The sequence below is a fragment of the Gambusia affinis genome, linkage group LG18 (genome assembly GCF_019740435.1).
Source record: "Gambusia affinis linkage group LG18, SWU_Gaff_1.0, whole genome shotgun sequence".
Lineage (NCBI taxonomy): Eukaryota > Metazoa > Chordata > Actinopteri > Cyprinodontiformes > Poeciliidae > Gambusia > Gambusia affinis.
Genome location: NC_057885.1, coordinates 3,405,464 through 3,430,325, shown reverse-complemented (window position 1 = coordinate 3,430,325; position 24,862 = coordinate 3,405,464). Strand labels below are relative to the sequence as shown.

Sequence of the window (24,862 nt, the reverse complement as noted above, 5' to 3'; positions counted from 1 at the left end):
AGGTCTCTAAACGTGGGTCGCGCTATCCCCAGATCATAATGCTGCTGCAACAATCTTTCAATGTTGATATGATGATGAAAAGTTTTTTTGTAACAATTACTGTTCAGAACTGATACAAAACTATGTAAAAATACTTACTTTTCATCAGACCATGACTCATATTCCCACAAGCACTTGGGAGATTTTTCTGTAATGTTTAATTTAACAGGAAATATCCTGAAATTCCTCCAAAATACAATGTTTTCTTATCATGAAATGGATACATGTAAAAAGATATTAATAATTTCATCAGTTTAACTAAACACTATTCTAGGCACTGACGTTATCAAGGCATATTCTGAAATATTCTTTGTTAAACCAGTTTTATAAAGTAACTCTGTTTTGGTTTTTTTATGACCTGGTTAAGTGCAAAGGTGCAAAAAACCAAAAACAATAGCAATCTAACTTCTGTTAGCTTCTGAGAGTTGAGTCAGAAAGAATGATATGAATTGATGAAAACAAAGACAGAAGTCTGATCAGTTGACACAGAGCCAAGAAGCCAATCCCTCAGAGAGATAGTTTTCAATGGCTTAAGGATTCCAGGGAGGAACTACTAAACATCTAATTGTCTTTAGACTTTTAACAGCCACAAGATTCGTACAATTTAGGCTCCCTAATAAAGGGGCAGGAGACTGATGAAAAAATGTTTTTTAATGAGAATCATAATTTTAAATTTATATTAAAAACCATGAGTCAAGCATGCGGTGTGACAGTAAGATCATTTGTTTATTTATGCTTTTTGATAAGTTTATTTAATAGCGACAGATACACATTAAGAGAGAAACTGAGACAGATTCCTATATTATGATGCTTTCAGCATGAGCTAATTTGCAGCTCTTGTCCCTAAATGAGCTTTTATAAACAGTATGCTTAAGATAAAACAGAATAATGAAGCAACAATAAAAGAATGGGCAGATATTTATATACATCTCTCTATATAAAGAGACGTATATAAACAGACAGTGTAATAGAAAACATTGGAGTAATAGGACAAAATCTCAGTTACGTTGGCTTGCTGCTGTGGTCTCTTTCTTCAACGTTTTTCCATGTTTTCTATTCTTTCATTTTGGATGAATACGTGCAGACCTTTCATCCGTCCCATTGGTTTGATTATGGCGACCTCTTCTGGCTGAAAAGCATACAGAGGAATTCTTCATGTCCTCCCTTCTGTTGCCTGACAATCTGAGGTTGAGGAGTTGAATCAAACAATATCATGTCTTTCTCTATTACAGAGTGAACCATGAGCACCAACCTGAATATTTCCCTTTAGTCAATAGAATGCAGGGTGCTAATGCATTACTGACTGTTGGATTAGACTGTTGCAATAAATTAAATACAACTTTTATGGTTCTGATATGCTGAAGCAAGAGTCCTAATTAGAATTAAATCTTACTTCTCCTATTTAAACTTCTCTTTATTGGTTTCTTGTTAAAAGCAAGATCAAATATAAAATGATTCCCAAACAAGAAAGTCTGAATGATTGGGACCAAACAAATCAGGATCTTCAGCCGCTTGATGAACCTTGTCAGAGAAGTGTTTTATTAAGTCCCTTTCTGTCTTCGGTTTTTACTTTTTGAACTATGTTTAATGAAGTTAAGATCTTGGTACAATGATTACTCATTGTACTCACAAAGCTGTTTGAGTTTAACGTGTTAAGTGCCGGACAGATTTCAGTTTGGTACACAGAGCACAGGAAAGCCCTGCCACACATGCCACGACTCAGTGAACGCGTTAAATACACAGATGCTGCAGAATCTTTATTTTTGTTGCAATAGGTTAGCATTGATGATACACAACAATGTACTATGAAGCTAATGAAAGCCTTTAGCACGTACAGTATTAGTGATTGGAACAAACGACCATTAGGCAGAACATTGATACAAACAGAATAAACAAAAGGGAAAAAAAAAAAAAAAGCTTATGGCACTTATAGGTTATATGTTATACTCACAATAATATTGCTTTAAAAACACATTTTCAATCCTTGATACAGTTTGTTAGTTTTACTGCATTTAAATATCAAATATATTCCTTTACTGGTCTATTTATGTTATTGCTAACATCAAACATAGCTATCAATATATGTTAAAATGACTTAGCTGTATAATAGTTTTGTGTACAGTACAAATTCTACAGCAAATAACAGTCCGAGTTTGGCAGGATAATCTGGGCATAACAGACTTCAGGACATGCACAACAGTTGTATTGAAGGACAGTGGTAGAGGTACATAGGCAGCGTTTTCCATTAAATAAGAGTGGAGGACTTTGTCTCTCATACAGCCTCTGACATGCAGTCCTTACTTGTACTAGATACAAGGTACAATCTTATTTTTTATATGTATTTCTTTTTAAAGCCGGCAACACAAGTCAGAGCCACGACAAGGAGCTTCACATGCCAACAAAGGTGCTTGTGAGTCAGAAGTCAATTAGGATGGTGAGATTTAACGTCTCACACACACGCACACACACACACACACCCCAACATGCACACACACACCCGTTTGTTTTACCACTTGTGTAAAATAAACCCCTATACCAGAATTAAATCTTCTAAACCCTGACTCTGTTCACTCATACACATCGTATGCACACAAGTGGAGGTTAATGAAATGCTCATGAAAAGGAAAAAAAAAAAAAATGAAGGAAATGAATTTTCTATTTCTTTGGAATTCAAGCAGATGGAGTGAAGACCAGAACAAGTCACTCTGAGGACCTGCGCGTATCAAAAAGATAATTAATAAAAGTTTTAGATTGAAGGACAACATGGTCTGTTGTCCACATAAAACCACAGATTTGTTTTAGTTCACTAAAATAACTCTCAGTGAATGTTTAATACCGAGATAAAGGTTTTTAAAAGACACCATTAGCTGTTTGAATGATAGTCTCTGACAAAAAGATCTTTAAAAAAATTATTGATCTAATGTTTCGGACTAAATTACAGAGGTCTTAAATTAGACTCACTAAAAATCTAAAATATGCTGCATTTGTGAGAATAATTGGAAGTAAATATCATGAAGTCATAATGTTTTAGATAAGATCAGTGACGGAGTAGAACTGAGATTGTGCCCACAACTCAACACTGCTTTATTTTGCTCTAACACCAGATTTTTTTTAGAACATGCAAAAACTTGAACCCATTCTTTGAGACAGATGTCAGTGTTATGAGAGGCAGCTTTGGCCACTAGGGGCTCCAAAGACTATTATATGCTAAGTACAGGCAAAGACAAAGAACTCAGAGAAATCTGGCTCTACATAGCAAACAGACAGTCTCACATTTATGTTGGCATTGAAGAACTAAAATGATTCGAGAGCTCTGGAAATGGAGGGTGCAACAAATACGGCATGTAATTTGCAGTTGGGTCACATTTTTAGTGCCAGAGGGAAAAAGACGCAAATAAAAGATTATGCAATGCTTGCTTTTCTTCTGTCCCCCACATCTCCACCTCTCTCTTTCCTTCCCCCTCTTTACCGTCCTTGCCTCCTCTCTCTTCCATTTTGCATCAATTCAGCGAATCATGCTGGCTGGCAGGCCAGAGGCTGAGCTAGCACTCTGTCACATTATCTTTCTGCTGAGTGAATTACTCTGCCTCCATTAGACTAACAAGAAAGGAGGACGACACAGGGAGATGGAAATGTGGGTGGTGATAAAAACTGTGAGGAGGACAAGGAAGGAACGAAGCATGGGTCAGAAATGTAGCTCAGAGAGACGGTAGAGAGGACGCAGCTAAGAGATGGAAGGGTAGAAAAAGGCTTCTGTGGAGCGAGTGAACAGCAAAATGAAGAGACAGGAAAGACCAGAAAGTGGGTGGATGACAGGTTAGAGAGAAAGACGAAGGGTTAAAATGAGTTAGGGATGAATAACGAAGTAGAATCAGGACAGAAGAAAAGGAGAAGGAGAGCGCAGATTGAGAAAACAAACTAAACCTGACAGGTAAAGAAATACTGAGACATGTTGAGTAACGCTGCCTATGACTTTAAAACCCAGGTTGCTATGACTAAGCAAAGAAATCACAAATGATGAGTATTACGGTGTTAAAAGCACTAAAAATAAAATATAGGACACTGAGACGGCAACAAAAGTAAAACACGTTTGTAAAAGCTCAAACAGAAAACATACAGGGATGCAGGAAAGGAAACGTCATGAAGCAAATGTTCACTGATGAAATACTGTGAAGAGGGGGAAATAAAAAGAGATAACCTTCACCCCCCATGCATCGGTGTCACACTTTGATCAGGATCCAAGTTAAACTCAGAGCTTTCAAGCAATTCAAACACACATACACACACACACACACACACACACACACACACACACACACACACACGCACAGATGGTAACATCTAGTCTTCATGATTAGTTTCCTCCAGTGTCTTCCCTTTACAGACACAGAAACCCACATTCAGTGAAACGACACGTCAATAAATAGTTTAAATAATATAAATAATATAAATAAAGATAAAAAGAGTGAGCTTGTGTGTGTTGAGATACCAAACAGGAACAAAGTCAGTGAGACCAAAATTAAACAAGTCGTCGATCTTTCGCCGTCTCCACAGCGTGACGGTGGTCAGCGTGTGGCTCTCAGAGGTCGGTGCAGCGCTCCTGCTTGCTGTAGTGATCAAACTGACTCTTCCAGTGCATCATGTAGGAGGACCAGCGGTGAAACTCCACCTTCCACTGACGCTCTGCCTCATCGATGTTGCCTGAGACCACAAGAGGAGCAGGAAGCAGGTCGGGATTAGAGCGCCACAATAAAATGCTGTCGCAATGCTGTAATGCAGAGACTAGTCGCATCCAGCAGATGCAAAGGTCAGCAATTTACGACTGTTGTGAATGACATCAGACAGACACCTTCACTGTTATTATTTGCACTTCGCATTTTAACGTAAAATAACATGAAATGAGTTGTGACATTAAATAGTTGAGTTGCTGTTAATCCCACTGAAAGAAATACAGTCAATCACTTCTATTAAAGGCTCAACACCAGGGAGGCAACGTTGCTCCCTCTCCATTCATTTTCTGTGCAAGTTGCACAATGAGGCGACAACCGCTTGTCCTCCACCAGCCAAGACACGGGGGAGGTTCGATCCTGTGAATTTTCCAGGATCGAGCTCGACGCGACGCAAGAAAGCTAAAAAAATGTTCAACTTTTATCGTTGGTGTTGTGATCATGTCTTGTGTGTCGGGTTCACCCAGAAAGGCGGAAAACGTTCGCCTTCCTCTGTTGTTGGTCGCTTCGAGTGTGTCAATCCTATTAGTTCTTTTCTACATCAACAACTTCAACATCAAAGACTGTTGGAGACTTAGAATTATGATTGATGTCACATCCTCAATAAAAGTCTGATGCTCTATATCCAAATAACGCCTATCTTCAAATGAGCAGTTTTTTTTTTCTTAAAATAAAGGTTGTCTCAATAAATCCTTATGTGTAAACACGTGTAACACGTGTGGCACAGTTTACCTGTGATGTTCAGAAGGCGTGGCAGGAAGCGGTTCCAGAAAGCACACATCTGGTTGCGCAAACCTTTGTGGATTTTGAGAGGGTCGGTGTTGAGTGTGACGTGTTTCTGCTCATTCGCCGTAAACAAAGGCCAGCGTTTCCTCGTGTCCGTCACTCCGTCGTTAGGATTTCTAACATGTAGCAAAATGAAGTAAACAAAGACAGCAAGAAAATTTTTTTAAAAATGGTCAAATTGGACAGAACAGGACATTCCACAACTATAAAATTCACAGTGTTGGAAGGCTTCTATTACATTACATGCTTAAAGACGAGTAGCCCAGGGAATTAAAATGTTACTTCACTATAAGTCTTCTGAAGGCAGGAATCAACGGCCTTTGATTAGATTGTCCTTTGAGGTAATTCTGTTTTGGTTTTAAATGTTAGAGCATGATGCGTCCATCTTTCGCACAACCTTTCAGTTCTCTTTCTGAACACTAAATGAGGATTGCCAAATGCTGCACAGAGGTTTCCTGCACAGTAAGTTGATAACATTACTTGTAGTGTCGTGCTGGCTTAAGGCTACTTTCAAACAAAGGGACCTAATGAATGTAAACTGATTTGTCTTCTTTGGCCCGCTCTACTTTCACTGGTGTCCATCACAGCAGGCTAATCATATTCAGTCTCTGATGTCTTACCCTGTCCGTGCAAAGTTTGCCCAGTATTTCATCATGCGTTGACTCAGAGTCTTCTCTTCAGTGGTGTAATTGAGTCTCTTCTCCAGTGGCAACCCAAAGACAAACTCGATTTCATAGCCATGGATGACTCCCATCCACTCTGGCCAGGCTAAATTAGAAGCCCGGTGGTCAAACAGGTAGAGGTACACGCCGCCTTTGGAACGCATGGGAAGAAAAGTTTCTAATGAGGAAATGAAGCAGATCAGGCACAGAGACACTAACATGTGACTCACCTTGTGAGTTTCCTGCACTGTTCATCATGCCCAGGTTCGCCTTGAGAGTGTGGTGCTGTGCATATGAACGAGCAAAATGTGCCAGTGGGCAAATTACATTGTGATCGCCAACAATGTCGTCCATGGCGTCGCGGTTTTTCACTCCGTTATTCTCATCCATCCAGTCGGTGTACTGCAGCACCACTGCCTCCAAACCGATATCATTCGCATGTGGTACGCTCAGTCGGACACCTGGCAAAATAAAATGAAATTAATAGATAAATAAATAATGCCAGATATATATATATATATATATATATATATATATATATATATATATATATATATATAAAAGAAACATTGGTATTGTCTTTACAGTTTCTGTTTCCCCTGAACTAGTCCTTTCCTTTTGTTAATAAACTTGCATACTGTATATTGGTTTATGTTTGTTAGATACATGTGCAGTACTTTGATGTTCAAGACAACCTGTGTTGAACTTCTTCCTTCATCTTTTGTGGTTTTATGATTAAGCCTCATCAGGAAGGTATTTTTGAGCAATAACTGAGAAACAGAACTGTTTGGCTTTTATTTCTTGATAATCAGGCGGTGACCTGACTAAATTAATCTAAATTAATAGTTTGGCTAATAATTGCCCTCTGCAATTATTTATAGTTGCTAATAGCCAAACCATCTACTGTTGCACAACAGTATTTTAAACTCAATTTCAATCAGAGTTTAACACAGAGGTAGTTTTTACTACTGCTTGAGGTTTACAGTGGTATTTCTATATCCAGATAAAAAAACTAAACAAAACAATAAAATGAAAGACAAGATGATTCTTCACCAGGAAACCAATGTAGGTTTTGTCTGCTTGTAGGTCCTGAGAATGTCTGGTTCTTCTGCAGTGTATGTACTCAGTACTCACTCAGAAGGATCTTCCATATTCACATACCAGTTGGATTACCAACCTGCTGCCACCCTTTATCCAGTTCAAGAAGGGTAAAGATTTTGTCCACTATTTCACAATCAGGATGAAATCCAGACTGCTACTGCAGAATCTGGTTCATTCCAGAAATAAAACAACAGACAGAGGAATCTGTTCAGGCCTCTACCCCTGCAGAAGGACCAGGAAGACCAGCAAATAAAAATGAAAATGCTGAGAAGGATGTACACTGATCGGAAGTAAAATCCCCAGAAGACCTTCAAAAGATCAAGACTACTTTTTTACTTTTCTTTTTCTTTTTTACAAGTTTGGCTTGTTATACGACTAGCAAACAAATGCAAAAACATTGAATTTAGATGCAGTAATGATTGAAGACATTTTAGTAGTTTAATCCAGGAAGGATTACGTGAGAAGCTGAAAAAAAAAATGGATGTTGACACATCACTTATCACTTGGATCATCGACTGTCTGACTGCTGGACTGCAGTTTGTGAGGTTGCAGAGCTCCATGTCAGATACGTAACATTGGAGCTCCCCAGAGAACTGTGCTGCCTGCCTTCCTATTCTGACTTTAAGTACTGCTCCAAACTGTGCCATCTGTAAACGTCCTCAGATGACCCGGCTATAGTGCGGTGTGTGTGTGTCGGAGGGATGAGATGTGGACTACAGGATTTCGGTGGATAATTTTACGACGTGGTGCAAAGAGAACCAACTCCAGTTAAATGTAGACAAGACCAAGGACACGGTGGTCAGTTTCAGTAAGAAAACATCTTTGCTCCCAAACACAAACAGCTTTTCATTTTGAAGTTGTTCTACTTTAATTGGTGGTTTTATATTGACCTTTGAACTGAATTTCTTAGTTGGTTCATTCTTACCTTCCAGGAAGTTTTCTTTGGAAATCAGACTCTCATTGTCCTTGCTGAATCCCGGCGCTCCATACAGCAGAAAGTAAGAGCCCTCATCTTGGTTGACACCAAGAAGAATCTGAGTGTCTTTAAAATTGCCCGAGTTGAGCATTGCTTCTGGAGTATCAGGCAGAACATCACCATCCACAAGTGGCACAAAGGAGAACCGGAACAGAGCTGACCATGGTAGAACCTGCCCAGAAACACAGAAAAATGAATCCACACGGACAAATGAAGGTCTCAGGGATTCAGTAAGTCAAACCTAAGTGTAACAGGAAAATGTCTGCAGTAATATAATGTAATGTAATTTTATTTATATAGCAGATTTATAGGAAATACAAACAAAATAACAAACCAAAGGAAGAAAAAAGCTAATAATATTGATCCAAAGTATATAAACTAGTTGTTCCTTGTAAGTAAATAACTTCTGGTCTAATTCATTTTCTGGATTGGAAGAAAAGGAATCTAAAAAGTAGTTGCTAAGGTAGTTTTTCTGGATTCTAAGTTTGTTCTAATCCCTTTTCTGGGTTGCTAAATAAGTGTAAGTAAGTAGGTATCCTCTGGACTTCTGGGTTGCTATATAAGTACAAGTATTCTCTGGACTTTCTAAGTGTGCGCTTAATTTGTAAAAGTAACGAGTATTCCACAGTTTCTAAGTAATAATAAGAACTAAATGTTCCTGTTCTGGAAGAAGTTTTTCTGGATTCTAAGTTTGTTCTAATTCCTTTTCTGGGTTGCATTAACAAGAGTTTCTCTGCATAACAATCGAAAAATCAATCTAAGAAGTATAATATTGGTCTAAATAGTGAGTACTCTACAGTTCCTAAAAAATAAGCTAAGGAGTGACTAAAAAACTAGAGTCTCTGGGTTCCAAGTTTGTTCTAATTCCTTTTCTGGGTTAAAAGCGAGTACGGTACTCCACAGTTTCTAACAAGTAATAATCTAAAAAGTAACTGATAAGTAGGATGAAAAGACAACATTGGGTAGGATATGGCACATATAGCAAGACCAAAACAAAGACATGCTGGCAAAGACGTTGAGATCAGGGAGTGTTTGTTTGCCTGCAACTATGACGTGTTTGCAGATTAGCCCATGTCTCTCACAAACAAGTCTCTGTTCTCCCAAAGAAGTCTCTGATAAAGGTGGAAATATCAAGAGCGAGTTCTTGAGAGTTCAGCCATAAGGTTCCACAGGTGACTTCGGGAGGGGTGAGGAGATGGGAAGGAGCAGTTGGTCTACATAAACTCCAGGAGATTTGAGATAGCCGTCAAGGGCACAGGGAGCCAGATTCAGAATAACAAATTCTTTTTAGATCAGGCAGACTTAAAATTTCAGTTTTACAACACTTACCCCAGACTCAAACCAAAATGGAAAACATTAACTGAGCAAATAATCTGCAGCTAAATTGTTGCATGAACTCTTCTTTTTCAGCTAATTTACTTTCTGTGTAGGTCTAATAAAATTATTTAATAAGTCATTCTGAATGAAAGTTATTACTTCATCAAGTTATTACTTCTGTTTTATACCATTGCTACCTTAAGAGTTTCCCGTAATGGGTAACAATCATCTCTAAATAATATTTGCAACTCAGTTTCATGACAGTGTTAGATTACATCAAGCATTGCAAGTCAAAACGGTGCACTCATTAGTGATTATATATGATATATTATCTTTACAACCTCACAGTGAAGTGTGCTCAATAGACAAAACTTCAAAAACGCTTTGTGAAAACAGTGAAAAATGTAAGCTCAAATTAAATCTGCATTACCAGCCATTCTTGGTCGATAAGTTCCTGTGGAGTTTTGTTGCGCAGACAGTCCACCAGCTCAGTGTCGTTGCCTCCATTACAGTTAACAAGCTTTGCCAGGAGCGTGGCCCGTCTTCTGGCCTCAGCAGGGCTGACAGAGGCCCAAGGACAGTTGGGGACCCCACTCTGAAGGATGGCCCTTGTGAAAAAAGGTCTGCTGCCTGGAGACAATAGGTGGAACCCGACCGAAGCACCGCCAGCACTCTCACCGAAGATTGTCACCTGTTTTACACAAATGGACAACCAAGAGACCAGGAAAATTATGAAACCGTCTTTAATACCAATATAGAGGATGAACAATAACTGAAAAAAACAAAACACCTGTTTGGGGTTTCCACCAAAGGAATGGATATTTTCTTGCACCCACTTCAATGCCAACCTCTGGTCCAGCAGACCGACATTTCCAGGAGCCTCTGAAGAGCCATGAAGAGCGAGGAAACCAAAGGCTCCAATACGGTAATTCATGGAGACCACAATGACTGTCTCACTGTGAGCAAGATAACGGCCATCATACACATCCAGCGAAGAAGAGCCACTGTAGAAACCTAAAAAGCCATTATCATTACAAGTTAGAGTTAGCCTGTTTTGTTTTGAATAGATTTTTTTAAATAAAAGTTGCAAAATCATAGATATTATTTTGTACTCCTTAGGAAGCCGTGTATGTCCAATTTCAAAAGCAAAGTAAAAATACTTTATTAATTCCAAAGGGAAACTAAAGGTTGTTGTAAATTATTTTAAAAAATTAAATGGCTGTTGGTGGGAAGGATCTTCTGTAGCTGTCTGGGATACAGTAGGTTTGAAATAGCCTCTGACTGAAGACTCCCTGTTGTTGAATGACAGAGGAGGAATGAAGAGGATGGAATAATATTAATAATAATAGAACACCTAGCGTACACTCTGGCAAAAAAATGTGTGACCACAAACACAAACCTCCACCATAGATCCACACCATAACCGAGAGATTGTGGGGCCTGGGCGAGGCAGGCACCCAGATGTTAAGGTACAGGCAGTCCTCGCTCATCTCTCTGTTAGGATTCCACATCTCAGTGCCATGGAAGCCTGGGTACGACGTGTCCACATACTGGTAACAGGCGTTGGGGTAGGCATTAGCCTCAAAAATCCCAGTCCATCTTCGCTTCGGCTCAGGAGGACGGAAGCGACGCTTACCCACTGGTGGCTCAGCAAAAGGGATGCCGAGGAAAGCTGTGACATAGCTCCCATCCGGCACCGGAAAGCGCACACCTTGAACTAGACCACTATGTGTATTAACAAGGTCTCCGTCATTTTGGGAAAAGCAGGTTGGGATGAGAGCGATGAGTAAGATTGACAAAAAGATGAGATAAGTGGAGAACTGCATGACGGAGGTAAAACGTGTTTGTGTGCCGGGAACTGCAGTCGTGATTCCCTCTCGTTGGCAGGGAGGGAAAGGCCTGCTCTACTTGACCTCTGATCTACAGAAGAAAGAGAGAGAGAGAGAGAGACAGAAATACGATTACAATAAAGAAGGATAATACTGATGAGGCAGGTAAGATTACACTGAAGGGGGAAAAAAGGGAGACTGAAGAGAAAGAGAAAGGGCAGTTTTCATGATTTGCTAAGGTAGATGGACAATCAAGTTGCCGTTTGTTTAAACAATTTGGTCAATGACAGCTTAAAGTTACATCAGCTAAAATGTTTTCATTGGGAAATCATATAATCCTGTTTTAATTGCCTGGTCAAGCCATTCAAATACCCTTGCTACCAAATAGTTAGTACAGGTTGATATGTTAAAAGATGAAAATCTTAAGATGTGTTTTGTAGAATGCAATCAATCCTGGATCATGTTAGCCTGGTAACAAAACAGCCTCTGTTCTATGCTGTCTGCTTTGTCCTGACGGTTTCAGCTCTCAACTGTTGGGAAACGATGGCTTCCTGGAGGCGTGAACTGCGCTGAAGATTTAAATTTTACCCCCGTGACTTTTGTAATTCACCAGTTCAATACTAAAAAGCTGACTGGAAGTTGCCTGCACTGTAAACAAACATCCTCCACTGTAAAGCTTGAAGTGCTGGCAGAACGGGGAGGTTGTTGCAAGAATGTCTTTACGTTCCCTGATGGTACAAATTGGTTATCAGCACATCTACAAACTCATAAATAACGCATAAATCAAACAATACAGAAAAACTACAAACAACTGAGCAGAGGACATATTCATCAGGCACTGACTAAAGCATCTGACTCAAAATGGTTTTGATAAGTGTCAAAACCGTATTTATGTCAATTAACCTGCAAAAGAAAAAAACAAAAACACCTCCTTAGTACTTTCTTGGATAAGAAACATGATCTCATTACATCCATCCATCCATCCATCCGTTTTCTAACACCTTTGTCCCTAGTTGGGTCTGGAAGGGTGCTGGTGCCTCTCCAGCTCACTTTCTGGGCGAGAGGCGGGGCAAACCCTGGACAGGTCGCCAATCTGTCGCAGGATCCCATTACATACATTTTTAAAAGTTGCCTCGTCTGTCATATTTCAGTTGTCTCATCAATATGTGGGATTTTAGAGCAATGACAATGCAATTCTTAGCAGGCATGATTAGTGTGATGATTACGCTGCTATTGATAAGTTTATAAGATTTCTTTTTTAAGTGTTGATAATGATTATGCTCTTTTCTTCTGCTGCTGTTCTAATGTACATTATCTGGGTCAGATGACCATTTTGATGTGTTGTTGTAAAAGGAGGAAGTTCCCTTTGCTGACTCAGGTCTATGAACATTCATATTCAAGGTTTTGCTGAGCTCCAGATTGTCAAATAAATCTGGGGGTTTTGCTTGGTCTTGTGGTTCCAGCAGAACCTGGTGAAATCTCTCTGATTTCTGGGTTCATTTTATGTTAGTTACTGTAATTATTTCATCCTATCCCAGTTTGTTTTAGTTCATTTTGTTAGAAAGGCCTCTGCTGTCCAGTGTCATAATTAATGTTTTTAATGCACTTACAACAAAGACTGTAAAAAGAAGAAAAAAAAAGGTTTCTTATTCTATATTTACATATACTGCTTATCTTAAATAAAAGTAAAAATCCATTATTTCATCTAAAACAGTCATTAGTACAGAGAAAGGTTGGAAAGTAATGTCCTTCTTTCCCCACCACTTGGAACAAGCACATCACAAACAGCTGTTGTCTATCCCTTACATCACTTCTCAGTTGGTCTTGTTACTCTGACAACCATACATTGCGAAACATAAACAGCAGATGAACAGGTGGGAGGAAGACAACTGTCCAAAGGCATCCTTACCAATTCATCAGTGCATCTCAAACAACAGGGACAAGGTCGTTCTTTTTAAGCCATTTTGGAAAATAACTCTTCAACTGTCAATAATTTTAGAAAATCTGATTGGCTAGAAAAGAATCCATTTCAACCTGTTCGAGGTGATACTTTATTTATGTTGTGTCAACATCCTGACTGTTGTGTATGTGCTTTTTTGACAGAAATAGTAATCCACAATAGGGGTGGGCTATATTGCCAAATAAATTATATATATATACTTGGATAACGACACCAAACAATATTCCACATTTTCTGTCCAACCAGTTTGACCAACCAATGTAAGTTGTTTTTTAAACAGTTACTAGAATAAAAATATATTGATATATGGATTTATACAAAATCACACAGTTCATCAAAGACAATATAGAATAGATAAATGCTTTTTGATTTTGGCCTTCAAAACACAGACTGTAATCAGCTAAATTAAAATACTTAAATACATTAAATGAAACAGGCTGCTGTGGTTCAACAGAGCAAAATGTTAAAAAGTATTTCCCTCTCATTTTTAAGTCAGCCAACATGTGAAAAGCTAAGAATCTCAATTTAATACAAAAGAAAATTTTCCTTTTAAAAGTGCTTAACACCAAAAATTATATCACATGAAAAAAAATACAAGTTAGTTCTCACTTCCTCATGATCAGGAACTGTGTTCATTTTCATTTCTTCCACTGTTATCCCACAACTCTGCAGCGTCGTTTTCAATGCTGTATCAAAATGAGTGAAGTTTGTTTAATTTTTTCTTAAAGGAATATCTGATTCAGGAAAGAGGAGCAACTCTCACTTCTACTGATTTATTTAAATGTTTAGGAGTTAGCAGATGGGACTAGCTGCTGCTAGCTTGCTACTTCTCTATGTTTCTGAGTAGCCTGGTTTCATTTAACTCTCTGGCCCTGAACTTTGCTCTAAGCTTCCAGTTATTGACTTTTTGGGAAGACATCTGTGTTTCAGAAAGTTTTTTTCGCCAAGACTGACTGGTTCATTCTTTCTGTCAGCAGACACAGAGCCGAGCTCAGCGCATCCAAGTAACAGCAGGTACAGGAGCTGCAGTGGCCAAACCACTACTGTATATCCTTCCCTTCTCACAGATATCAGCTAATTCAGTGAATTCAGTCCAGTCCAGACTGTGGATCAGCTGACCAGCTTCTGCTTTGTTTTAATGGCGGTTGGCAAACAACTACAGAAAGCATGTCCACATAGCTCAGTTAAATGACGTCATCATTTGGTATCGCAATACAAAGACTCTACGGGTATTACCTCATATACCCATGGTATATTACCATGGTAATATACACATATTATTAAGTGTATATTACATATATACCCATGGTATATAATATGGGTATATTATATATCCTTAATACTCCTAACGTACCCGGGTACATGAGGGGTGTGTCATATTGCCTCATTACCTTACATGAGGCAATATGACACACTCCTAATGCACAATTTCTAATACAGGTAATTACAGGTTTGTTCAATGACAGCATCATGTGAACAAACCATAGCAACACAATAAACAAAGCAAGATTTTAACAGCCCAACAACTCACTGCTTGAGTAAAGACAGTCCTTATCTGCAATAAAGAGACTTGTGCCAAATCAAATGTGTATGGACTTGGCAGGGTTGACAAATAATAATTGCTTTATATTTGCTTTAATTGTCAAAAATCAAAGACACTGTGTGTTGACATCAAATTCTGAACCAGATGTGAAATGTAACAAGTTCTCACTTAAGCTCGGACATTATTAAACATACTTCAGAAACTTGAAATATTTTTAAAAAGTGATAAGGACAGAAACTTTACTCAATGCATTGTCATCCCTCACCAACCATATACATTCCATTGAAGACTATATTAACCAGTGCAGCTCTCTATCTGTCTGGGTCCTGTGACCTGTTCTGTACGCTGAGCTCAAATATCCCCTGACAGCTGTCCCTGTGAAGGAGAGCGGCACAGCGTGCAGCTGAAACATTAGCCATTAAAATTCACAGCATTGAATGCAAAGTACTAAATTTACAAAGCAGAACAGTGTTTCTGTAGGTTTTGTGCACACATTAATCCAGAAACAAAATTATAGCAGCCATTGGCCGAATACATGTCTCAAAGTATACCACAAGTTTAAAAAGTTACCGTTTCAAAGATATTAAATCTTTATCTGTTTAATGGCACTTCAACAGTTTAACAGGATCTATAAAAATTGCCAGGGAAAGTTCCAGAGTGACTGGAGAATGGAGCAGAGCTGCTCCGCAGTTCGCCCCTGCAACAACTCCCATCACTCATTTCTCCTGCTTACAGAAAAGACAACTGGCTTCTTGGAAATCCATGGCCTGGAATCTGAACATTAGTTTTATTAAGGCAGTGGTCAACTGAACACTGAAAAAAATACCTGTGTATGAGTGTATGAGAACAGGAGGTGTTTCCCTCAGGTTTTGTTACACTGAAAAAAATAACTCTTTGGATGAACAAGTTTTCCACCTGATTGCTTTGCTTTATTTCAGCACCATGTAATTATGTTACTCCTATTTAAAGCAAATGTGTTAGGTCAACTTAATTTATTAAGGTTATTCCAATGTATAGCAATTGTGTTGGCTCAATTTATGTTATTATGGTTACAGTGCAGTTCTTAAATGCCAATAGTGCCCTGCAGAGAAAAACAAATATCTATAGTTTAATGTGTAACTAAAACCGGTTTGAAGTTTTCCCAGGCGCAAAACAGTTATGTCTCATAATCTCTCGTGATCCCCTGATCTCGCAAGACCCTCTTCAGAGGGAAATGAATCTGACTAAATTGAATCACGTTGTCTCAACTTGAATACATTATTCAAGTTGAGACAAAAACGAACTCGAGTGATATCCCGTGATCTCACTCGGCTTCAGCACAAGATCAGTCTGACTATAATGAATCATGTTATCTCAACATGATTCAATTTTATAAACGTGAAGTTGTTGAATTTCTAGTTTATCCAACATGATTGTATCACATTTTTGTTTGAAACATAAAATTATTTAGTTATAATTACATGATATTCCTTTGTTAATGTAATAATCCCCTAAGTTCATTTTTTACAGTGCAGTTTGACTCGGGCATTGTGTTGAGAAGGGGAGGCAAATGTCTCTGGAAGCCGATTTTGACCCTTTGGATGAAGTATGGGAGAGCTCTTTCTTCTCATTATCTTCAGAGTTCCACCTCAAACCTGCTCCACCTTGGATTCTTGGGGAATCCCCAAGAAGGGTCGGTTGTAGTGGTTTACGTACCACCAGGTGTGAAGAAGCTTCAGAATAAAGAATCTCTGTTTCCGGATCGTGAAGATGATGTTCAGGGCTTTCCATTAAGAACAAAATAGTTTAGGATACATCCATCTTTTTACAATCAGCTCTAAAGGCCTCAGAACAGAACTACTCTTTATCATCGTCTTTCTCTTTTTTAAGGTGCTGGTTCTGAAGATGACCGCGACCCAACGGAACATAGTGCTGATGTCAACGTTGGACATATTTGATTTAAACTCATGTGCTCTGTCCCTGCTTATGATTTATGACTGGGAAGAGAGCATTCAAAGGAAGCTCGTCTTTGTGGGTTTATGACAGAAATGATGGTGAAAGAAAGTGATTCCACCGGTGAATTTTGTCTACATTTTCCATAACGACAAAACATCCAAGGGACTAGACAAAAAAAAAAAAATCTGGTTTCGCATGCAGAAAAATGGGAAAAGATGAGAAACCTGGTAACATAAAAGACAGGTGAGAGGGGAACACCATGTGGCGCGGTCTAGGATTGGAGGGGATAAACTGTGTCACTTCTCAAATTAGGCTGTGGAATCTGTGTTCACATGAGGATCGGATTCACATTGGTGGGGGATGCAGGGGGGGGAGGGGGCGTCATGTGTCTCTAAATGAAACCTTGGAAGGAAAGGTTGTAATGTTCTTTATTTTATTCAGAAAACAATGGATTTCTAAGAGCAAAAAAATATTTCCATCAAATATAACTCCATTGGTTAAATACAAATACTAAGTGCACATAGGTCAATAATGTCTAAATAAAAACATGATGTTTACACATGGGCACTGTTGGGCATCCAGCTATGGAAGAGTGAAGGTCTGAATAAGCTGGGGTGATTAATAGAAGATTTAAAAATACTGTGTAAACTCTGGTCGCAGCAGCAGGAAGAGGAGGAGATTCAGAAGGAAACTCTGTGTTGTCATGGAAGCATCATTCTGCCTGTACTGGAAAGGACCAACAGGGCGCTTCCCTAACACACTTTCTCCTTCCCACTTTCCTGTGAGCAGAGAACGAACCTGCTTATGAAACTCTACAAACTTTTTATCCAAACTCATAAGGCTAAGGCTCTGGTGACACAATGACATGAGAATTATGAAGCAAAACAGGTTCCATCAGTTCAGGCGGGACCGGTTATCCAGGAAGCAATCTCAAACTAAGTTAGATCCTGAGACATACAAGATGTTGTAATGAAGCCTCATCATAACAACACAAAACTAAGTACTGTTCTTTGTGCCTATTAAAGTTTGAGGCAACATTATCTGACTCCACGTGAAAATTATTTTAAAAGTAGGAAGGCTTAAAAAAAACTCGTGCAGTCTCTGGTTTAATAATTTTGCTATGTGATTGTATCTATTCAAAACCAACACCTCTGATGTTATTGTATGATATATTTTACTTGTAATATTTTTTACTTTATTATTATTTTTATGTTCATTGTGTCACTCTGAAGGAACGGCATGTTTTATGTTCGTAATGTTACAAATGGTACAATAAAGTAGCATTATACTGCTTTATTTGTTTAGTTCATAATTCAATTCTCCAAAACCTCCCCCTCCCCCAAAAAGAAGCACTTGTATTCAGACAAAACAGAATATATTGTTAATATTCAATTTATGCTTCCATTTAATTGAAGCCTTATGTTGAAACCAATGTTATAATTAATTTTGTCTCCAAATTAAACAAGACGACAAATGTAAGACTGGGCTTTAGCTGTAGATCTTTAATAAATTCTGATTTGATTAGCTGTGTTATAGTAATTGGACTTTAGAAACAGTACATCTGTAAACTACCTGTTAGCAGATAAACAGCCAAGCTGCAGTTCCTTACAAACGACTCAAGCAGCACATCTGGACAGTAAATAATAAATGATGGTAGGCTACTCTCCACTCAGTGCGCAAGCTTTACACTTTTGCGTAATGTTGAAGCTGATAATATATGCTTTTAGACATGATGCAGAAATACAACAGCATCTGTGTAAAATGTGCAGGAACACTTGTTTACAGTACCACAGATGCTCATCCAAGCACAGGATAGGCACTTCAGGAGCTGCAGCTTTGAGTATACGTCTGTAGTTCTAATTTTCCGAAGAAGAGCAGACAAATGCACATTAGTTCACAGATCAGCTACAATTTTATAATCAGGAAGTTTTTTCTGCCTTCTCCCAAAGCTTCCAGTACTCACTGCAGAAATACACCACTTGGTCAGAAGCAACCAATCGGAGACAAAAGGAGAGTCTTAGAGCAGTCGATCATGCTTGTGTACATGCATCACACTGTCCCGCTTGCTCTCTGCTACGCTACAGCTTCTGCCAGGATTGCCAAGGCTAATTAGCATGACGGCACATAAACGGTTTTCTGTAACTGTACGATGTTTCTCTGCCATTAGCACAACTGATCAGTGAATACCCCAGGTTGATTAACAGCGCTAAGACCCTCCTCCTACCTCTGATTAATTGATTTTGATTGGGAGCAGTGCATTTCTACAGATGGTGATGGTAGTTCAGGGAAGAGGTGGGGGAGCTAAATTTTTTTTCACAGATTATCTGTCTCACACCACAGTGTCATAACATGGTGACAGTTGCAAGAAATATATATATATAAAAAACAGACTTTTAAACAGAAAGTAAAGTGAAATGGATTTTTGTGTGTCTGAGCTTAACTTCTTCACAGATATGTTTCACAGTAGCAGTTAGAAGTAGCAACCTGGCTAAAAGCAGCCACGCAAAATGGAACACCAAGCAAGCTGCCCCCCAGAGGAACAAGAACAATCAGTATCACAAGTAGTCCTATTAACAGAGGACTTTAAATCAAATATTGTCTTTACTTTGAAAAACTGCTGAAAATTTTCACAAAGATCTCGGAATGCTGTAGACACAAATGGGTAGAAAGATCTAGAACAAAGTATCAAAGTATTAAAAGACAGATGATCTGAGCGAAAACAATAAAACGGTTAGGAGTTTGTTAGACCGTAGTGCCATGGTTAAGCAGGTTTTAGGTCCAAAGCAAGTCTTGTAATAGTACATAAAACAAGACAATGGAGTAATGTACTAGTCAGGAACGTCCCTGCAGTAATGGCTTGTTTTCACAAGTACAAGTACCTGACACTGCTGAGCCCACTATCTTACACTTTATTAAAAAATAATAAACTGATCATCAAGAGTTCGCAGGACCCACCGTAACAAAATGAATGGTGCAAAAAAAACACTGGAGTTATTGCACATCTGGTAGAAAAGATTAAGGTATTATAATTTTGTTTTTTTTTTTAAAGTATTTTGTTCACTTTATTTTTTATTTATAAAAAAGGGATATTGAATGTAAAGGTAAACAAGTTAGCAAAAGCTTTTTCTTTTACATAAATAGTCCCTCAGTCAAATAAAAAAGTATCTGTAACCAAAAGAAGGAACAATATCAACAGACAAATCTAATATAAAGATTTTACAAAGAGTATGCTGGTTTCAATGTTTTGTTGAGTTTGTGAGTGTGACTGCATTACAACAGTACTACTCAGGGTGAAAAGTTTCTCCCTGTGTAACTTCATAAATAAAAAGGTGAAAAGATTAGAGACAACATTCTAAATTTGTCAAATTAGCAAAAGCAGAGTAGCGACTCAAGATTGGGAGCAAAATGTCACAAGACACAAATGTTATCCCAAAGTACATTAAAAATATGACTTATTGTTACCAACGCCATTTAATCCAGTCCAATCCATTAAACATTTTGCCTAATATTGCACTTAGCTAATTGGCAGGTACTGTGGAGTGCAAGCTGCCAAAAGTGATTTAAAAGTAAATGAACCAGCGATTCCACAACGGGAAGAAAACTGGTGTTTTTTTTGCCTCGTCATACAAAAACATACAGCAACATTATAGCAACCAAAAATATCTGTGCTTAATTAGGTCACCGAAGCAGCCTTCCATGAGAGCTAAGTGTAATGCAGTATACACTGCAGTGCTATAATTATTGCAGGAGATGGGATCTGATCTGCTAGCATATACCGAGCCATCATACAGAGTTTGCAACCTGAGATACACAGCTTCAGCAATAACATAGAATCATGCAGTAGCTACATTTAAGTGACGCATCTCATAAAGATTGACATAGTTCAGGCTTGTTTACATGCCTAATTGTTAAAACAATAACCGTGGTGTCAAGCCAGATAAGTTGACCCATCAAAGCCACATAGACATAATGTAGAGACCCTGAAATAGTCCTTGAGCACTAGATACTCAGACTGGATCCCTCAGAGGTTTAAAAGGATTTTTAAAGAGAAGCCTGTACATGTTGTAAAGGTAATACGCCACTGTAATCTCCAATGAGAGAGAGTGATCAGAACACAGTTAGGTGTCTTATAATTTCTGGATTAACATATTTTTCGCTACAGTCAGTCAATAAAACTTTAGACCACACGTCACTCATAATGCACTACAAGGACATATATCCTTTGTGCTGCACCACATTTTTATGTCAGTGGCGTGTCGGAATGTTACTGTAGCACTTTAACTGTTGCTGGACAGCAAATGACAGCTGCCATTTCCTGGTCGATTGGAAAAGCGTGTTGGAGTCAGATATACCTCCATGTAGAGAGGTGTGTGAATCTGCTTAAAGCGTGAGATACTTGAGTTCTGCCAGGTGCTGTGTAAAACCATTCTATTTCTCTTTTATGTTATTTTCCATCAAGCACAAATAGCTTAGTTTTAGTTACATTTTATTTTGACTTAACATTTTAGAGAAGAGCCCTCCCAATGTCCAACAGTAGATCACTTTGACTTTAACGTTTTCAATCTGAAAACCGTGGCCAGCCCTGTTTTACAGTTTTGTGGTGTTTCCTAGTCACAAAGCCACAAGAATAATAAAAGAAAAACAACACAGAATTGCAAATATTATTGCAATTCAGTGTGATATTTTGAGAATGTAAGCATTATCTATCTATCTATACATATATTTTTGTGTTTCTGTGCATAATTGGCTGGATGAGTAGCAGTCACTTTCACTACTCCTTCACTAAATAGAGGATTTTATGTTTGATTTTTAGATTTCCTATTATATTATGCAGTTTTTCATCTGGCCAACAAGGGCTTATATTGATGCTGTCATGAGTGTCACCTGACTGTGCTGCACATCTAATTTACTGACCACACACTATGTTCAATAATAAATTAAATTGTATTCATTCTGTTTTTCCTCCATTTTTACTAAACAGCCAACTACAACTTTTTGCAACGACTGTTATGTTTATGGCACATTTTTCATGAGTTTATTATGATAGATAGATAGATTAGATAGATTAGATAGATAGATAGATAGATAGATAGATAGATAGATAGATAGATAGATAGATAGATAGATAGATAGATAGATAGATTAGATAGATTAGATAGATTAGATAGATTAGATAGATAGATGTGTATGCACATTTAAAATATAAATTTGAATATTATAGCAATACTGTGAAAAGTTCTAAACCAGCCCAAATACCTTTTTTCCTGTGACAGTCAAAGACTTTGAATTATTTGAGAACGCACCGAGGACTGTCGAAAGAAATTCGAGCAGAACAGTTCTCCATAGCCGAAAGGGTCTCGCCAGAGAGGCGCGTCACGCATTGATTTTCCTAACTGTCTCCTACAGCCACAAGCTTCCATCCTCATCCTCTGTAGTAAAAGGACATTTTGCGTCATTACTGTACAGCAGTTTAGACAGTACTGCGGGCTGTGTAACAGTGGGCAGCAGCACACACATTATGCCTCATTGTGTTTTTTCTTTTTTTCGCAGTCGCAGCTGCATTTCACTGCAAACAATCTGATTTCCCTGACTCTTAATTTGCCAAAGTGCGGTACTCCGCTCTACGGTTCAGAGACGATCTCAAACCACCTAATCATGGAGCTTTCGAGTGCTGCTCGTGAGCAGCCACAACATTAAACAGAGCACAGAACAGTCTGTCACCGTGCCATGTTAGAAAAACCTACGTACGCACCACAGAAGCCCGGTGTAACATGGCACTGATTCGGCGGACTGGGTTTGTATTAACCAATGACGTAGGGAGAAACATGTTCTGATAAATGTTTCATGCGACAGGGAAGGAGTATTTATTTCAGCACGAGCGACTGTCAAAAGAAAATTTAGCACTCAACCAACCCGAGCCCTGAAAAGATGTTCTCCAATGATAGTGTCAGTCTGATACAAATTATAGAAAATTATAGAAAATCTTAAACGGGTGGGGAAAACAACAACAACAACAACAAAAAAAACCCAACAACAAACAAACAAATAAATAAAAAAAAACAACAACATTACGCTAAGGTCTTACCCGGCTGCTTCTGCGGGGAAAACTCGAGCGGAGGGATTATTTTCCTCCTCCCTTTGCCAGTCCGAGTTTCTCTGCTCTGTTGCTAATAGTTGTTTTCCAAAATATAGGGTGATGTGCTGTCAAAGAAGAAATGTCGAAAATGCCTCCTTACAGCAGCAACGCGTTTACCAACTGAGCCGAACTATAGAGGGAGACTGCTGCTAATAAATACTGCATGCAAACATCATAGTGATAGTTTGTATCGCGAGAGCACCTGTTATTCTCGGTGCCAAATTTTCTCCCGCATCGACTTAAAAGCCAGAAACAGACGAATCGTCGCAAGAAGTGAACATCAGGAGCCAAATGTATATACAGAGTTAAAGATAAAAGGACCTTCAACGTGCATTACAATACACTACAACATCACCGAAAAGTCAGTACACTGCAGTGATTCAAAAAATAAATAAAAAAAAAATAAAATGAAATTAATTACTTATTATATGAATTATACATTTTAAACGTTTAATTTGTGGTATTTTTTAATGTCTATGGCTTCCAAAAAATAATCCACACTCAAAATTCACTTTCCCAAAGAAACTGGAATATCAGTCAAGTAAAACTTATTTTTAGTAAACAAATGTCGGTTTAAGAAATGTGAAAAGAATATCCTGCTTATTTACCAATTTATGCTTATTGGTCCAGGATCTTTTTGAATCGTAACCATGTGGGATGGATGCAGTCAGTCTGTGCTGAATTATGAAGAAAAACCGGGTTCCTCTTACTTTAATCTCATCTGTATTTCTGGCTCTCACATTTTCCAGAAATTCTCTACAATGTTTTTGATCAGGCCAATTTCCTCATAAGTGAAGGTCAATAAATCAACTTTCCTTTTTTTCTTCAGACACTAATCATTAATTGAGGAGAATGCTCATATTCTTACAGGTTACTCAGACATGTGGAAGTGTGTGAACTTTCCTTTCCTAGCTGTCTGTTCTTTCATTTCCCCCACTGTGCCGCCCTACATTTTATATTTTCCCACAGTTTAGCCATAAGGTCTGATTCTGAGTCGTAGTTGCCGCAGTGACAGCTGCTTTAGATCTCCTAGATATCTGTGGCCAAGAGTCACTTCAGCAATATTTTCTGGATTCAACCTACTCCACTTCTTCAGCTTCACCCTCCTGTGTACAACCTATCCACCCTCCACTGCTCACTCTGTGTTCCTGCTCCAGACTCCAGCATCCTCAGCTCCAGGACTATTCTACCTCCAGCTGCACTGACCTCTCCCGGGTGTCCGTCGTTGATATAATGCCAATTCACGAGTCTGAATTGGTCAAAGTCTTTCATGTTTCCTTCCACAAGCTTCTGACAAGTTAACTGACACATTTGAGTTAATTGGAGCCATGCCTGTTGATGTATGAAGATGTAAATTATCATTCACTATACAACTGATGGCAAAGTATATACTGTTCTGGTTTTACATTAGATTCAGCAATCACTAAACTACAGTCTGGATTTTATGTTTTTGAACAAAATTTGGCTGCTTTAAAATTGGGATCAAGTTACAAGAAAACTAAACTAAACTGATGATTTTTTTTCTCTGGGTAAACCCATATTCTTCAGTGATTATTGGGTTATATTTCAGAAAAAAATGATGGATTAGATGAAATGAAGTATTTCATATCCAAAATGCTGCTTAACTTATGTTGCAAGTATGTCTGTCTTAAAGTGGTTTATCTGGTTTGCATCCCAGAAGCAATACTGTAGAAGCCCTTATTTTCTTTCTTTTTTTTTTTTTACCTTAAAGCGTTTATGAAAAATATTTTGTATTAAAACTATGTCACTACAGATAATCTGTGAAAAAAATGAGTCTCTTCCCAGTGCTAACTAGAAACAACCAATCAGAGCCAGGAGGAGGGTCTTTGT

At 38.4% G+C, this 24,862-nt stretch overlaps 1 protein-coding gene across 1 annotated transcript; it reads right to left on the bottom strand.

The window, feature by feature from the left end:
• Positions 1-1,768: 1,768 nt before the first annotated feature.
• ache (acetylcholinesterase) lies at positions 1,769-23,220 on the bottom strand. Its single transcript, XM_044097908.1, has 9 exons — positions 22,961-23,220; positions 11,008-11,528; positions 10,399-10,622; positions 10,039-10,299; positions 8,241-8,463; positions 6,445-6,675; positions 6,173-6,365; positions 5,499-5,668; positions 1,769-4,740 (listed from the first exon to the last, which is right to left on the bottom strand). The coding sequence occupies exons 2-9, from the start codon at positions 11,432-11,434 to the stop codon at positions 4,619-4,621; spliced, it is 1,851 nt and encodes a 616-aa protein (XP_043953843.1). The 5' UTR covers positions 11,435-11,528; positions 22,961-23,220; the 3' UTR covers positions 1,769-4,618.
• Positions 23,221-24,862: the final 1,642 nt, after the last annotated feature.